At 39.3% G+C, this 16,992-nt stretch overlaps 2 protein-coding genes and 1 long non-coding RNA gene across 11 annotated transcripts in view; all 3 read left to right on the forward strand.

The window, feature by feature from the left end:
* The first annotated feature begins 1,226 nt into the window (after window positions 1-1,226).
* Window positions 1,227-6,064, forward strand: LOC103517098. 2 transcript variants are annotated; one of them, XM_017447323.2, is made up of 6 exons: window positions 1,227-1,431; window positions 2,357-2,625; window positions 3,242-3,391; window positions 3,998-4,158; window positions 4,752-4,932; window positions 5,455-6,064. In XM_017447323.2, the coding sequence occupies exons 1-6, from the start codon at window positions 1,391-1,393 to the stop codon at window positions 5,625-5,627; spliced, it is 975 nt and encodes a 324-aa protein (XP_017302812.1). In that variant the 5' UTR covers window positions 1,227-1,390; the 3' UTR covers window positions 5,628-6,064. The 2 variants fall into 2 exon arrangements, with proteins under 2 accessions (XP_017302812.1, XP_017302811.1); XM_017447322.2 differs by lacking the exon at window positions 1,227-1,431 and adding an exon at window positions 1,530-1,590.
* Window positions 6,065-7,916: 1,852 nt separating this feature from the next.
* On the forward strand, window positions 7,917-10,570 carry LOC113470686. 8 transcript variants are annotated; one of them, XR_003393647.1, is made up of 3 exons: window positions 9,128-9,252; window positions 9,637-9,792; window positions 10,437-10,570. It is a non-coding gene; the product is annotated as an uncharacterized LOC113470686 (long non-coding RNA). The 8 variants fall into 8 exon arrangements; XR_003393648.1 differs by lacking the exons at window positions 9,128-9,252; window positions 9,637-9,792 and adding an exon at window positions 7,917-8,010; XR_003393651.1 differs by lacking the exons at window positions 9,128-9,252; window positions 9,637-9,792 and adding an exon at window positions 8,275-8,339.
* A 3,681-nt stretch (window positions 10,571-14,251) lies between these two features.
* The window catches only part of LOC103517100 (UDP-glucuronosyltransferase 2B33-like), a 12,132-nt gene continuing 9,391 nt past the window's right edge, over window positions 14,252-16,992 (forward strand). Inside the window, exon 1 of the mRNA XM_026829318.1 lies at window positions 14,252-14,496. Within this exon, the coding sequence (XP_026685119.1) occupies window positions 14,354-14,496 (143 nt within the window). The 5' untranslated portion in view covers window positions 14,252-14,353. The remainder of the gene's footprint in view (window positions 14,497-16,992) is intronic.

Consider the following 16,992-nt stretch of genomic DNA (forward strand, 5'->3'; position numbering starts at 1 on the left):
ACATGGTGACTAATCTTACATTCCTTCTCTTCCCTGCTTCCCGCATCTCGAAAACTTTCTCCTCTCCCACTCTTCTCTCATCCTACCTTTCTTCCTTTTCACGTATCTGAACTACTTTCTTAATTCGCGATTTTCGCGACAGGGGGGGAATCGTGTCGTGTGTAGTGTTAACTCTCCCATTTAAATTACATTGACTACAGGACATTCGGAAAAACAAAAAATCGGGTGAAACTCACGACAAATGGGAACGAGGTCTTTGACTGCTCACAGGTGTCTGGCTATAACAACAAATACCCGAGACTTTATTTAGACTGCTGGTCTTTTCAGTCACATTCGGGCAGGATAAACAAGGTATATTCTATTCTACTCTCACTGATTCAGAAAATATCGAATATCCGCCTAGTGTAAATCATTTATATACATATTCCATTCCATTTTGTTTTTGTTGTACTTGTTCTAGTTGTAGTCTTGTACAATACCTAACTAATATAACTAAAGATTTACAAATTGTACACATTCATGATTTATATTATGTACCTATTTAAGGCTCAAATACGAAAACTCTTTTTATATATACATATATATTATATGAAGGACTTTTCAGAGGGTTTGCTATATTGGTAGAAGCTTAAGTGCTTAACCCAACTTTTAGGACTGTTTTTCCATACAGCCCTATATCTAAGCCTCAGTAGAGAGGACAGGATAGGAAAAAGCCAGTCGTTCTGAGAACGAATTTACTGGGTGCCAGCTTATTTAGCTTGGTTGGTAGCGCGTCTTCCCTGTAAGCGCTGGCCGCGGGTTCGATTCCCGCCCGTGGCGGATTTTATCCTGAACGGATAACGTTCGTTCTCGGAACGGCTGACTTTCTCCTATCCTTCTTTCTTCGATTTCGGGAGGATAAGACCTTAGCAATCACAGTTCCCTCTGTCAAACCTCTTTTGTAAAAAAAGAAAAGATCAGATAAAGTGAGGCCGATCAATAATGAGTTGCACATTGCATATATGCATATTCTCAGGCATTTTTAAAACAAACACGACTGATTGCATACATTATCAGGCGCAACAAGGAAGTGAATGTTTACATTTTCCATTTTTCAAATATGGCGTGTTGAATTTTTTTTTTCCAGAAAGAAAAAATCCAAAAATTTTCCTTTTTCCCTGCATCTCTGCGAAAAGTACCTTGTAATTTAATTTAAGTGCCTCAAATATGGCGTGTTGAAATTTTTTTTTCCAGAAAGAAAAAATCCAAAAATTTTCCTTTTTCCCTGCATCTCTGCGAAAAGTACCTTGTAATTTAATTTAAGTGCCTTAATTGCTATTAAGTTTCAAATGATCTATTCTATTTTTGTATAGTGTAGGTATTCGTGTATAAAAAACTACCATTTTTTACCATGGATATTTACAACTATTCTCCAGTTCCTAAGGATGTCAAGTAAGTTGGGTCCTCTTTCCTTTGCCACAACACCATACTTGTTGCATGTTCTTTTGAATCAGAGCTTTCCAACGAAAAGGGTTCACAGGAAATGTGTGACAAACCACCATTTTTTACCATGGATATTTACAACTATTCTCCAGTTCCTAAGGATGTCAAGTAAGTTGGGTCCTGTTTTCTTTGCCACAACACCATACTTGTTGCATGTTCTTTTGAATCAGAGCTTTCCAACGAAAAGGGTTCACAGGAAATGTGTGACAAATGTATCAGCTAGATATTAAATGTACAAGGCAATAACAGATTTACGTCAAGCTTTTCAATCCGGTACAATAGATACCTACCTATGTTTTAGTCCTTGGTAAAATTCCAAGGTTACTTAACTTTCAATGATCTGAAGTAGGTTTAAAATGGGACACAAACACTGTGTCAATGGCTGATTAGCCAGCCTAGTTAGCTTAGTTGGTAGTGCATCTGCCTTGTAAGCACTAGGCCGCGGGTTTGATTCCTGCCCGGGGTGGATTTTATCCTGATGGGGTAATGTTCTTTCTCAGAACGGCTGGCTTTCTCCTATCCTGTCTTCCTTCTCTCTTCGATTTTGGGAATTTTGGGATGATGAGACCATAGCAGTTACAGTTCCCTCTGTCAAACCTCTTTAAAAAAAATGGCTGTTTAAATAACCTAAACTTCATAATTAGATTGTGTTAAATTGAACTTCTGATATTGGCCTTTAAACCAATGTTTGTGTCCATTACTTACATGGATTATGGGATTTAGTACGCTGGGCTACTATAGCCTTAAAACAACCTTTTAGTATTATTGTCAGAACAAAGTAAGCACTTTCAAGGCAGATGTAAGTACTACCTTCCAAGGTTATTAGGCTAGTGTGTGGCATTCAATCATTTCCCCTTTTTAATTTCTGTTTCAGTATTGACAGATACTATGAAAGTACAATTCTACCTTTACTTCAACCCGGTAAAGAAGGTGATCTCTGTAATTGGTTAAAATCCATTGGTCTCTTGGCGACGGAAGTGAAATGTCCTAACGCTGACTGCAACAATGTCAACTTGACATGGTGCAAGGCCAGAGTTGTGGACAAATACAACTGGTCGTGTCCTTTATGCAAGAAAAAATTACCAATTAGATATAAATCATTTCTAGCTGATTTCAAGTGTGATCTCCCATCCGTTATAAAAGGTAAACCGGGTTCAAATCCCACCATCGACAAAAATTTGTACTTGTTTACCTATTGATTGCAAATATTTCAACAGGTTACTTTCTGGTGTTCTTGTGTTGACCTAGCACCTAAATGGGAAGTATTGTGTCTCTTCTCACCCATCTAATGAGAGGCATACCACAGGATGGGCATGCTATGACACAGGCCACATGTGTCTAATGTAGCAGTTGTTTCATTGCTACAAAATATAAACGGTGGTGGAACACTCATTTTTAAAAATCTTAAAAAAAAGAGGTGTACTTGGGAGCCACCTGTTTTGAATCTCAATATAGTAAGAAATTAGACAGTTTCTCTTTTTAGGACTTACCTTGGCTCCATCTAATATTTGATGACAACTTTTAGTAGTAGGTTTTAAAAGACAGAACAATGTCCAAAGTTTCATCTTCTCATGTGTTCAAAAGATGTTCACCTGTCCCAAGACTTTATAAACACTCTGTATAATAAATGTGAAGTAATAAACCTTAGTCAAAAAATTAGAAAAAAAAAAAAAAAAATAGCTCACCGCTAAAGGGGATTTAGCTAAAAAGCAACTTAGCAGTTTCTTGAGTTTTTAATTTGTTTGTTTCACTCATTCAGGTATTTATTCATGGTGCAAAAACGTTTGTGTGGATGACATCTGTGACAACAATAAGTTAAAGTTGAATGTGGGGAAGCGTATCTACGGGCAGTGTGCAACAGTTGCAGAGTGGTACATGCAGAACCATCCGGAGCAGTCGAATCTGGGAGGTAGGCAGTGTGGATGAAAATTAAATTTATTTAATAAAAAATATGAGACCTAAATGTACTGGGCGAGGATCAAGTGGTGTTATCCCATTTCAATATTTTAACTTACAGGTTATTAGATGGAATTGTGAGCATACTGTGACTTGATCAACAAAACAATATAGTCTTCTTCGTCAAATATCAGAAATGCCTATCAAAAACACCAAATTTTTCTAATTACATTTAGGGATCAGACTCTTTGGACAAATATTTGTCACAGTGCCAAATAGTGTGATCTTCCCTTGACTTTTTTTTTCTAGGTACTACTTTTCTAAAACAAACATTCTTATTACTATCATTTCCAGGTGTTGACAGTGTTGTATTGGTGGATATTTTCCCCGATGGAAACATGACTCTAGTTCCTCATAATAATAACTTCTCCAAGCGCATCCTATGTATTGCAGACACCACCTTCATACCAGCCCGAGTGTGTCTAATTACATTTAAGGATCAGACTCTTAGGCAAATATTTGTCACAGTGCCAAATAGTGTGATCTTCCCTTAACTTTTTTTCTACTACTTTTCTAAAACAAACCCTCTTTGTAACATTCTTATTACTATCATTTCCAGGTGTTGACAGTGTTGTATTGGTGGATATTTTCCCCGACGGAAACATGACTCTAGTTCCTCATAATAATAACTTCTCCAAGCGCATCCTATGTATTGCAGACACCACCTTCATACCAGCCCGAGTGTGGGCCAAAATACTTGACCCGACCCATCACAACAAGGTGAGAATCCAGCCAAATTAATTTTGTTCTGTACAACACAAATTTACTTGTGATATCATGTATCTTGTGACATCAGACTTATCAATTTTATTTCCAGGAGAACAATAACCCAGTCATCGAGGCAGTGTTTGCTCATGTGTTACCCGGGAGTACTCTGGTGACGTCACAGCAGCTCTACAATGTACTTTTGATATCATGTATCTTGTGATGTCAGACTTATCAATTTTATTTTCAGGAGAACAATAACCCAGTCATCGAGGCAGTGTTTGCTCATGTGTTACCCGGGAGTACTCTGGTGACGTCACAGCAGCTCTACAATGACCTGTGCATGATCAAGGGAATGAGTGATGTGGTATCGGTGGAGGCACTCATGAAGCTGGACCCGCCCGAGAATCAACAGAGCCTTGTCAATCTAGGTAAGCTTAAGCTTAGTTCCTCGGTGCCAGCCTAGTTAGCTTGGTTTGTAGCGCGTCTGACTTGTAAGCAGTAGGTGGCAGTTTGAGTAGGTACTGCTAAATTTTATGACTTGACTTTGACTCAAACCATTGATATCATGTATCTTGTGACATCAGACTTATCAATTTTATTTCCAGGAGAACAATAACCCGGTCATCGAGGCAGTGTTTGCTCATGTGTTACCCGGGAGTACTCTGGTGACGTCACAGCAGCTCTACAATGACCTGTGCATGATCAAGGGAATGAGTGATGTGGTATCGGTGGAAGCACTCATGAAGCTGGACCCGCCCGAGAATCAACAGAGCCTTGTCAATCTAGGTAAGCTTAAGCTTAGTTCTTCGGCAGTTTGAGTAGGTACTGCTAAATTTTATGACTTGACTTTGACTCAAACCACCTATCTCCAGATCCAAAGGCCACTAGTGTTAACCATTACACCACTGAGGTTGACATAACAAGGGACCACAAAGTTTTTTTTTTTTTTTTAGGTTTGACAGAGGGAACTGTAACTGCTAAGGTCTTATCGTCCCGGAATTGAAGAGAGAGGGAAGACAGGATAGGAGAAAGCCAACCGTTCAAAATCGCAAGATCAAACATTATCCCTTCAGGATAAAATCTGCCCTGGGTGGAAATCTAACCTGCAGTTTTACAAGGCAGAAGCACTACCAACCAAGCTAACTAAGCTGGCACAAAGTTCTTTACTTCTCTTCTTCTTCCTCTTGAGCCAATATAACTTCATTCTAGACTTCTAGAAGAATGATCTGCCTTTCTTTCCTGTGTCCATCCGCTGTTGGGCCTGCCAATAGTAGGTACTAAATGCTCCCTCCTTTTTTTCATCCTCAGAAACCATCTGGTCTGCGACGGTGGCGGTGTGTACCCAGGTTCAAGAAATGACCACCACGCAAGGCCAGCAGTTACTGCGGGAGCTACAGTGGCGTCAGATATATGGCTCCGATGCACTCTTCAATGTTCTCGCTCATATTGTTGACTATTTCAATAACCAGGCCGTCGCTTGAAATTACGACCGTGTGGTTGATTTAGAACTGAAATTTTTGAACTGCAATGGTTGAGTGGTTGATTGGATTTAGAACTGAATTGTTGAAGACAAAAAAAAAAAAAGGAAAAATCAATGTGATCCTTCCCTCAGTCCGCGAAATGTAGGACAATCAAGCTATGTTGTTCAACATATTGGTTTACAATATTCACTCTTTCAATAATTAATCTGTGGCTTGAAATTTCAACCGAGTGGTTGATTTAGAACTGCAATGGTTGGGTGGTTGATTTAATTTAGAACCGAAATATTTGAGTGTTTGAATTGAATTTTTTGATTAGAACTGCAATGGTTGAGTGGTTGAATTAATTTAGAACCGAAATACTTGAGTGGTTGAATTGAAATATTTGATTAAAACTGCAATATTTGAGTGGTTGAATTGAAATATTTGATTAACACTGCAATATTTGAGTGGTGTTGAATTGAAATATTTGATTAGAACTGCAATGGTTGAGTGGTTGATTTGATTTAGAACTGAACTATTTGAGTGGTTGAATTGAAATATTTGATTAGAACTACCATGGCTGAGTGGTTGATTTGATTTAGAACTGAAATATTTGATTAGAACTGCAATGGTTGAGTGGTTGATTTGATTTAGAACTGAACTATTTGAGTGGTTGAATTGAAATATTTGATTAGAACTGCAATGGTTGAGTGGTTGATTTGATTTAGAACTGAACTATTTGAGTGGTTGAATTGAAATATTTGATTAGAACTGCAATGGTTGAGTGGTTGATTTGATTTAGAACTGAACTATTTGAGTGGTTGAATTGAAATATTTGATTAGAACTGCAATGGTGAGTGGTTGAATTTATTTAGGACCGAAATACTTGAGTGGTTGAATTGAAATATTTGATTAGAACTGCAATGGTTGAGTGGTTGATTTGATTTAAAACTGAACTATTTGAGTGGTTGAATTGAAATATTTGATTAGAACTACCATGGCTGAGTGGTTGATTTGATTTAGAACTGCAATGGTTGAGTGGTTGATTTGATTTAAAACTGGACTGTTGGGGAAGAAAGAAAGGTAAAATCTATATGATCCTACCACTAACCAAGTCGATTTCGAACAATCAAGTGACCTTTTTTGGACATGAAAATTGGGTTGAGTTGATATTCAGTAATTGCCTTTCAGTTCGGATTATTTGTAGGATTGAATTGATTTTTTACTTTCCTTATCCTATAGGAAGGAAAGTAATGTAATCGGGTCAAATTTTCGATGGTCAGTTTTTAGTGTCAAAACACGGGTAAGACATTATTAGTGATTTGATTAGTGAAGTCTGCTTGTTAAATTTATAGTGATTGGTAACTTTGAGTTTATAAATTCGTAACATATATTTTCTTCGTTTCGAGAGCTACATACAAAACTGGCGTTTATGTTTTTAGTTTGATAACTATGCAGCTAATAGGGAGCGGGCAGCGCGACCGTATTTTTTTCTACAAGTTCGGCCATGCCTTTTCTACAAGTTTGGCCATGCCTCGGGATGAACTGGCGGGATTCCGAAGCGAAGCGACGGAATTCAGCTAGTTATCTATACATAGATATAGATACAACTTCCTTCGTCCCGTACAAATGAAGCGACGGAATTCAGCTAGTCTAGTATAGGCGCTACCATGCCACCTTAAGCTTGTGGTCAGACTTTCACTTTAAAACTTCCCTAATAAATAAGCGCATAAGGTCCATTTGGTTCGTTTGGTAAGTTTCTGTTTAACTGCTTAGGGCTTTAAGTATTAAGTGACAGGGGGTTTTACTCCTCCATTTGGCGACAAGCTACCCGCATTGAATCTCATCCAGCCTGAGTAGGACCGCGGGGAAATTTCTGTTAAACTGCTTAGGGCTTTAGTTATTAAGTGACAGGGGGTTTTACTCCTCCATTTGGCGACAAGCTACCCGCATTGAATCTCATCCAGCCTGAGTAGGACCGCGGGGAAAGCCAGCAACACACGATTGCCAAGATTAGATTTTCAGCTGTCTATGCCAGATGCCAGCCTACAATGTATATAATGTAATACAAAATCGTGTGATGTTCACACCAAATTTTTATTGATGCCTCCTAGGTCGGACCTCTCGGACCTTGGATCCAAGGTAAAGCAAATATCTAGGTAGGTAGGTAACTGGGCACTGAATACAACTGGGCACAGTTAGGGAGTAGAGATTTCTAAATTGTTGTTTTATTCGTACAAAAAGAGAAATATTTTTATCACTGGGCACTGAATACAACTGGGCACAGTTAGGGAGTAGAGATTTTTATATTGTTGTTTTATTCGTACAAAAAGAGAAATATTTTTATCATCGTACCTAATTTTGTTCCCACCTAGGAGATTTCTCTTTGATTTACTAGATATTTGTAAGGAATTGAAAAAAAACTTTGAACCTTTTTAGTACCTTTTTGAAATTCGTTCATTTTTACCCTACAAAACTAAGCTGTTCAGTGTTCATACTTATGAATGAAATTCCATGACGTTTCCAGAAAATTTAGATGAGTTTTCCAGAAAATTGGGGGGCGCAGGTACTTAAAAAAAATCAGTAAGAATACCCCTAATTTAAATGAAATATGCAATATGCAGAACGTCAAGGAATATGAGCGGGAAAGCGCCGCAGGCCAGGTTGTATTTTTATCATCGTACCTAATTTTGTTTCCACCTAGGAGATTTCTCTTTGATTTACTAGATATTTGTAAGGAATTGAAAAAAAAACTTTGAACCTTTTTAGTACCTTTTTGAAATTCGTTCATTTTTACCCTACAAAACTAAGCTGTTCAGTGTTCATACTTACATATTATGTAGGGAACTGGTTTGATAGTTTCAAATCTACTGATAGATTCTTAGTTCAAATCTATCGATAGCCAGCCTAGTTAGCTTAAGTTGATAGTGCGTCTGCCTTGTAAGCGCTAGGCCCTGAGAAGTATGCTGTGTCATTTTGGCAACCCAAACTTTGGGCAGTCGGTCAGTAAATTTTATTGAATGTTTCTCCTCTCTTGCGCAGGACATTGAGGATTTCATCTCGTCATCCGGTAATGCCGGCGTTATCTATTTCGCCATGGGGTCCACCATTAGCACGGAGAATCTAGGTCCGGCCCGTATAGAAACACTATGCAAGCTATTCGTGCAGGGAACTGGTTTGATAGTTTCAGATCTACTGATAGATTCTTAGTTCAAATCTATCGATAGCCAGCCTAGTTAGCTTAAGTTGATAGTGCGTCTGCCTTGTAAGCGCTAGGCCGCGGGTTCGATTCCCGCCCGGGGCGGATTTTATCCTCATGGGATAATGTTCGTTCTCGGCTTCAAAATATTGTTACAGAACGCGTCTAGAGAGTATTTAGCTATGTATGTATCATGTAATTCATGTATGAACTATGAACGTGAAGCCTCGAGAAATCTTCCTTCTCTCTTCGATTTCGGGTCGATAAGACCATAGCAGTTACAGATCCCTCTGTCAAACCTCTTTTAAAAAAAATCTATCGATAACCTTATCAGACCTTCAATGTAAACAAACATTCCCTACTCAGTATGTAGATGGGTACAATGTTACAAATTACCTGATTGAACAGCTGATTATTGGGTCAACAGGTAGGTAGGTAAGTAAGTAGGTAAGACATTATTAGTGATTTGATTAGTGAAGTCCATCTGCTTGTTAAATTTATAGTGATTGGTAACTTTGAGTTTATAAATTCGTAACATATATTTTCTTCGTTTCGAGAGCTACATACAAAAGATGAGTGTGCCAGCCTTAGTTACATAGCTTGGTTGGTAGAGCGTCTGCCTAGTAATCGCTAGGCCGCGGGTTCGATCCCGAACTAAGGATCTGTTCAAGACTCTTAATTGGTAGGTACATACCTACCTAAATACTGAATATACCTACTTAATTTTGAAGCAACTACGTAGGTACCTATTTAAAAATTTGTTTCATTTATTTTCCTGAATGTCTTTGTACTTGTACAACAAAAAATAGTGATATCCCCCCAAAAAAGTAGGTAAGACATTATTAGTGATTTGATTAGTGAAGTCCATCTGCTTGTTAAATTTATAGTGATTGGTAACTTTGAGTTTATAAATTCGTAACATATATTTTCTTCGTTTCGAGAGCTACATACAAAAGATGAGTGTGCCAGCCTTAGTTACATAGCTTGGTTGGTAGAGCGTCTGCCTAGTAATCGCTAGGGCGCGGGTTCGATCCCGAACTAAGGATCTGTTTAAGACTCTTAATTGGTAGGTACATACCTACCTAAATACTGAATATACCTACTTAATTTTGAAGCAACTACGTAGGTAGGTACCTATTTAAAAATTTGTTTCATTTATTTTCCTGAATGTCTTTGTACTTGTACAACAAAAAATAGTGATATCCCCCCCAAAAACACTTCGTGTTTGGCCGTCACGTCATTAACGTCAAGATTTGGCCTCTACAAAAAAAAGTACTGATTAAAAAAAAAGTCAATGTGGGACCTCCCTTCTACCTTATCTCTTCTAAAGAAAATATTATCTAAATAATTTTCCACTCCTACATCAATTAAAAAAAACACTTCGTGTTTGGCCGTCACGTCATTAACGTCAAGATTTGGCCTCTACAAAAAAGTACTGATTTTTTTTTAAAAAAAGTCAATGTGGGACCTCCCTTCTACCTTATCTCTTCTAAAGAAAATATTATCTAAATAATTTTCCACTCCTACATCAATTAACTTGCTGTTGAACCAATGATCCTGGATTACGAAAGCTAGATCTTGACCGCAGTGCACTAATAAAAATTTTGTTAAACAATGTTGTTAAACACTAGGTACATATTTGTAAACTCAAAGTTAGCTTAAAAAATTATAAAATGTCAAAAAGAGTAAATTATTTGCAATAAATTACTGAACTCTCCAACAATCCCTAACTAGAATTTGGGACACATAAGGTAGCCGCTCCAAAGAAAGGACCCTAGAAACATGAAGTTGCCCGTCGCTTTTTTCCTCGTCGCGTTGCTAACTTCACCTGTTTGCAATAAATTACTGAACTCTCCAACAATCCCTAACTAGAATTTGGAACACATAAGGTAGCCGCTCCAAAGAAAGGACCCTAGAAACATGAAGTTGCCCGTCGCTTTTTTCCTCGTCGCGTTGCTAACTTCACCTCGTGGTTGCCATGGTTACAACATCCTGGTGTTTGGCGTCTTTCCCTTCACGTCCCACGTAATGATGTTGTCTGTTATTTCTAACGAACTCGTAGCTCAAGGACACAACGTAACGTTTGTAACCACCAAAGCTACGCGACCTCATCCCAACCTCAACGTTATTATCAATGAAAATGTTATACATCTCAGTAAGTTCCGTTTTTTCACTAGCTTTAGCTTGTGTGTCTGTCCGTGGCTTGGTATTGAATAACATGGAAAAGGTGGACGCTTTTACTGTTACATATTATACTTTTTACTTTCCTTATAGGAAGGAAAGTAATGTAATCGGGTCAAATTTTCGATGGTCAGTTTTTAGTGCCAAAACGCGTTTTGAGGTCCCTAGAGCCTAAATGTAACGTTTGTAACCACCAAAGCTACGCGACCTCATCCCAATCTCAACGTTATTATCAATGAAAATGTTATACATCTCAGTAAGTTCCGTTTTTTCACTAGCTTTAGCTTGTGTGTCTGTCCGTGGCTTGGTATTGAATTCAATACATTTATGACATTCTTTACTGTAAATAAAATGTAACTAATTTGTTACAAATAAATCAGATACCTATATTTTTTTTTAACTTATTCTCATAATGGCTCTCTGCTAATCTTCTCTCTGCTAATATTTTCTAAAGTTTTGCATGATTTTGTGTTTGTCGCGGAGCTAAAACTAGGTCCGAATTGTACTTAAAATACACCTTGGATTTCACATCATAACATGGAAAAGGTGGACGCTTTTACTGTTATTTTACTTTTTACTTTCCTTATCTTATAGGAAGGAAAGTAATGCAATCGGGTCAAATTTTCGATGGTCAGTTTTTAGTGCCAAAACGCGTTTTGAGGTCCCTGCTAGAGCCTAAATCCAAAGTTTCAGCCATTGCTCCGTGTGTGTGTCTGTCTGTAAACAAAATATCTCGAGAACGGTAAGAGCTAGAGACTTGAAATTTGGTATGTAGCTGTCAAATGTGACAAGGGTGCGACACGAAACTTTTGGTTAAGATCGGTGCAATGGTTGGCGGCATTTTACCTCTTTTTGGCCGTTTTCGGTCTAGTTTAACAATATCTCGAGAACGGTGTATGAGCTAGAGACTTGAAATTTGGTATGTAGTTCACAAATGTGACAAGGATACAACAGAAAATGTTTGGTTGAGATAGGTGCTGCGCTTGGCGGTATTTTGACCGCTTTTGGACGGATTTCGACCGTTTTTTGGCGGTTTTCAGCTATACCGACTATAAGTCTGGCTGGGGAACTTTAAACAAGGGGGATACCAGCCTGAAATTTGTTCTTTCAAGTACCTAATGCGAAATCTATTAAAAGTCTTAAACAACATTGTCTCTTCTCTCCCTTCAGATACAAAACCAACGTGCAACGCCTCTCCACGATCTTCCGTTCCGAACCCCTTCATCCCCTCCAGAAAGCAATACGCAGCATCGAATACGTCATCGCCCACCGAGGTGCCCCCCACCTCAAAACCAAAGCCACGACTCAGATACAAAACCAACGTGCTACGCCTATCGACCATATTCCGCTCGGAGTCCCTTCATCCCCTCCAGAAAGCAATACGCAGCATCGAATACGTCATCGCCCACCGAGGTGCCCCCCACCTCAAAACCAAAGCCACGAGCCTCCCCTGGTACCAGACGAGTCAACTCGATGTGATCGCGAGTTGTACACTCGGCCTGGGTCTCGTGTTGTACACCCTGGTCCGAATAGGCACGAGCTTGGCCGAGTTCACCCGAGGGAAAGACGAAAAGAAGCCGACCAAACCCGACCGGAATAAGAAGAACAAATAGGAAAATAGACTTTGAAAATAAATAAATTTGAGGGGGGAAAAAAAAAAAAAAAATTTCGTCAATTTTTTCAACGTGACGTGTTTTTTGGGGGGATATCACTTTTTTCTTTAATTTCTAAGATGAGTGTGAAAAATAAACAACAACAACAACAACACCAACAACAACAACAACAACAACAACAACAACAACCAACAACCAACAACCAACAACCAACAACCAACAACCAACAACCAACAACCAACAAGACTATTCAAGACATCCTGGCCATGAAATATGCCCCGGTGTCGTCGGCAGACGTTGAGCGGTCTTTCTCGAAATTAAAATATCTACTAAGTGACAGGAGACTAAATTTTACTGTTGACAACATAGCAGCACACTTGATCCTGTTATACAACAAATAAATAAATAACAAAAAATAAAGCTCATTTACCTACTCTTTCATTAAAAATAAAGTTTTTTTTTATGTTTTATTTTACGGAAAAGGTCATATTTTGGGAAAATAAATGTCACATTTGAGGAAAATAAAGATCATAAAGGTCATATTTTTAGAGTCATATTTTGGAAAAATAAACGTCATATTGTGGTTGTCTCTGCTTATGAGTGACCACGATATCAGCTGTTCCATTTGATTTAATAATAATAATAATAGACTCTTGAGTGGAAGGTAACCACTAGGCGAGGTTAACGCCGGAGGCGTTCTCTACCACCTAACCCTTAGAGCTCCATTATTATGTGGTCAAATTCTCAAATAAATGAGGATAAAATTCCATGCCTCGACTGGGATCGAACCCACGCCCTCCTGTTTACCAGGCGAGCGTCTTGACCACTACACCACCGTTTTGACCGTGAACGCCGGAAGCCCAATCGAGTGAATGATGGATTCCATTCCAGCTTCCAGTCTACATGAAGTAAGAAGTGGCGTAGCTATGTCTACCTGGATCACTATGGAAAGACACTTCTGGGCGGACTGCAAAACTACGGCCGCAGTATGTTTGCTGTGACCGGGCCTCATCACATCGGGTGATTTCGGACAGGGACGTCCTCGAACGAAGTGTTGGCTGAAACCCAAAGAAGGAAGGAAAAAGTCTAGATAAGTACACTTAGCAGTACACTAGAGAAAGACATTTTTAAAGCTCCCTCTATCAAACCTCGTTAAATAATTTGAAGAGGTTTGAGAATTTTATTATTTTAGTACCTAAGTCCCCTCTTCAAAATATTTTTTCCCTAAAAATTTGGTACCTACTTCAATTCTTCAAAAGTCAATGTTGCCGAACCCTTATTTCGTAAACGGAATTTCCCTAAAAATTTGGTACTTCAATTCTGCAAAAGTCAATGTTGCCGAACCCTTATTTCGTAAACGGAATAGAAATTGTAAAACTTTAAGTAGGTACTATCCGACTTACAGTTCAGAAGTTACTGGTTCGATACTACCCTTTGTCAACTGTTTTTTTTTCTTAGTTCCGCAAATGCTATTACATTCGTGTGTGATGTTGACACCAGATTTTTGTCTCAGTAACTGTACTTGTAATTCTATTTTAAAAATATTGTACCAAATACATAAGACCTTGTTTAGACTGAGGGAGTAAAGGGACTTTTCAGTCTCATTCTGGCAGGAGTATGAGCAAAATAATTAGGTATATTCCATTTTCGATTCCTTCGTTCACTTTTCCTCCTCAGCTCACCCAAAGTGTCGCCTGTTCATCACGCACGGGGGCGTTCACTCCGCGTTCGAGTCCATCTATCACGCTGTGCCCATGGTGATCGTACCTCTATTTGCGGACCAGAAACAGAACGGTCAGAAAGCAGAGGAAGAGGGGTATGGGCTCATGGTGGACTTTGATGTGTTTGACTACGAGGAGCTGAGGCGGAAAGTACACCAGGTCTTGTACGAGCCCAAGTACGTTGGAAATTGAGGAGTGTGACGGTAAAACGACCTATAGCCGCCTATAAGCCCTTTTAAGGTCCTTCCAGACTGGGCCAACCATAAAGTTATCAATATTAGATTATCACCCATAGGATAAACGGTCCTTTTCCCCATGTTAGGACCCTCGGTGCCTGGCTTACCATAGAGTAACCTCAGAATATGATGGTCCTATTCCCCTTTTAAGGCCCCTCCAGACTGGGCCAACCATAAACTTATCAGATTATCACGTAAGGATATTTTTCCCCTTTTTAAGATCCTTTTCTTAGCCCCCCCAGGCAGGGCCGGACAAAGAGTTATCACCTATAGGGCAACAAGACGGTCCCTTTTCCCTTTTAGGAGCCTCCTAGGCCCGAGTGACGGAGACCTATTTTTTGACGGAGACCATCGCGGCGGGGTTTGCCCAGAAATTCGACTGTCCCCTCATCAACTATCATCCAGTCGTGATGACTGCCAACGTAGCCTACATGGTGGGCAATCCATACAACCCTGGGTATATGCCAGACTATAAGATGCCGTTCACGAGTAACATGAACTTGTGGCAAAGTAGGCCCGAGAGAACCTGGCCAGTTGATGTTGACCCCGAATCCTTGACCAATATCACATGGCAGGTTTCACACACTTGGGCTGGTCTCTGGTTGGGACCGCTGAGCACTTGGTAGCGAACACAGGCCGAGCAGAACACCTTCCCGCAGTGACGACAATGCACCTGGCAACATAGGAAGAGAGGCAGGATGAGGTTGTGGTTATGTAATAATAATAATAGACTCTTGAGTGGAAGGACTCTCGGAGGCGTTTTCTACCACCTAACCCTTAGAGCTCCATTATTATTATGTGGTCAAAATCTCAAATAAATGAGGATAAAATTCCATGCCTCGGCTGGGATCGAACCCACGCCCTCCTGTTTACCAGGCGAGCGTCTTGACCACTACGCTACCGAGGCAAGTACCGGGTTGGGTTAGGCAAGGTTGGTAAACTTGCCTTGTTTTTAAGTTACCACTCCCATGCTAAACTGAAGAAACAATATCCTGTCTCAACCAGTCTGAACTCAACCCAACCCGGTACATTAGCACAACCTGAATGATATACCCAGAGTTAGAGTGCTCATCAGAGTCAAGTGCCTAATCTACTCATCTCAAATATTTCGGCACCAAATCGAACAGGCACTCAAAGATATGAAGCTCATGATACACGTTCAATTAGGTATTTACATAGGTCATAGTTAGGAATATAACATTGTAATAGTTAGTACAGGGTAAATCCCGTTTATTGTATAAATAAATGTTATAAAAGCGGTAATGACATTGACATTAATAAGGTATGTCTGATCTTTTTTTGTTTTATTCGTACAAAAAGAGAAACAGGTTGTATTTTTATTATCGTACCTAATTTTCTTTTCACCTAGGAGATTTCTCTTTGATTTGATGGTGGACTTTGATGTGTTTGATTATGAGGAGCTGAGACGGAAAGTACACCAGGTCCTGTATGAGCCCAAGTACGTTGAAATGATTATGTTTAAACTTAAGCAACCTCCGTGGCCGAGTGGGTATCACACTGGGATTGCACGCTGGAGGTTTATGAGGAGCTGAGATGGAAAGTACACCAGGTCTTGTACGAGCCCAAGTACGTTGAAATGATTATGTTTAAACTTAAGCAACCTCCGTGGCCGAGTGGGTATCACACTGGGATTGCACGCTGGAGGTCCTGGGTTCGATTAACAGCGGGGTTATGGAGTAGCGACCAGTGGCGGGATTACCAGTGTAAATTGATAATACGATTAGATGAGAATGTATAGTAAAGAAAATAAGTAATGCTGTGATACCCACAAAAGTTGAGAAAAAGCTCTCTGCTTTACTACAAAAAGATTCATGATTTGATTTTGTATTTTTACTTTCTATTACTACAGTATAGCGGAGCTATACTAGTAATGAAAGTATTGCAATCGGTCCAAATTTTCAAAATCGGGTGTATAAGTCTGGCTGGGGGACTTTAAACAAGGGGGATACCAGCCTGAAATTTGTTCTTTCAAGTACCTAATGCGAAATCTATTTAAAGTCTTAAACAACATCGTCTCTTCTCTCCCCTCAGATACAAAACCAACGTGCAACGCCTCTCCACGATCTTCCGTTCCGAGCCCCTTCATCCCCTCCAGAAAGCAATACGCAGCATCGAATACGTCATCGCCCACCGAGTGTATGTACGTACGTACACGTACGTATGTATGTGTGTACTACAGGTTTAAATGGGAAAATTGGAAAAGGTGGTATACAAAATATCTCAATAACGGTTAGTCGTAAAGCGATGAAATTTGGTATGATATACCGGTATGGTCCAAGGACGCGACTGTAACAATTTGGTAAAAATCGGACAATCACTCATCCAGATATCAACCAAAGTCAATGTTGCTTCGAACTTAGAAAATTTTTCAAAAAAAAGAAAAAAAAAAATAATAATAATAATAATAATAATGAA

The sequence above is a fragment of the Diaphorina citri genome, unplaced genomic scaffold (genome assembly GCF_000475195.1).
Source record: "Diaphorina citri unplaced genomic scaffold, Diaci psyllid genome assembly version 1.1 scaffold1746, whole genome shotgun sequence".
NCBI lineage: Eukaryota > Metazoa > Arthropoda > Insecta > Hemiptera > Psyllidae > Diaphorina > Diaphorina citri.

Bases quoted from the DNA above. Each gene is read 5' to 3' on its own strand.
- LOC103517098 (XM_017447323.2), top strand. From the start codon at position 1,391: ATGGATATTTACAACTATTCTCCAGTTCCTAAGGATGTCAA. The intron at 2,626-3,241 runs GTAAACCGGGTT...TCACTCATTCAG, and splicing joins TCTCCCATCCGTTATAAAAG to GTATTTATTCATGGTGCAAA. The intron at 3,392-3,997 runs GTAGGCAGTGTG...TATCATTTCCAG, and splicing joins GGAGCAGTCGAATCTGGGAG to GTGTTGACAGTGTTGTATTG.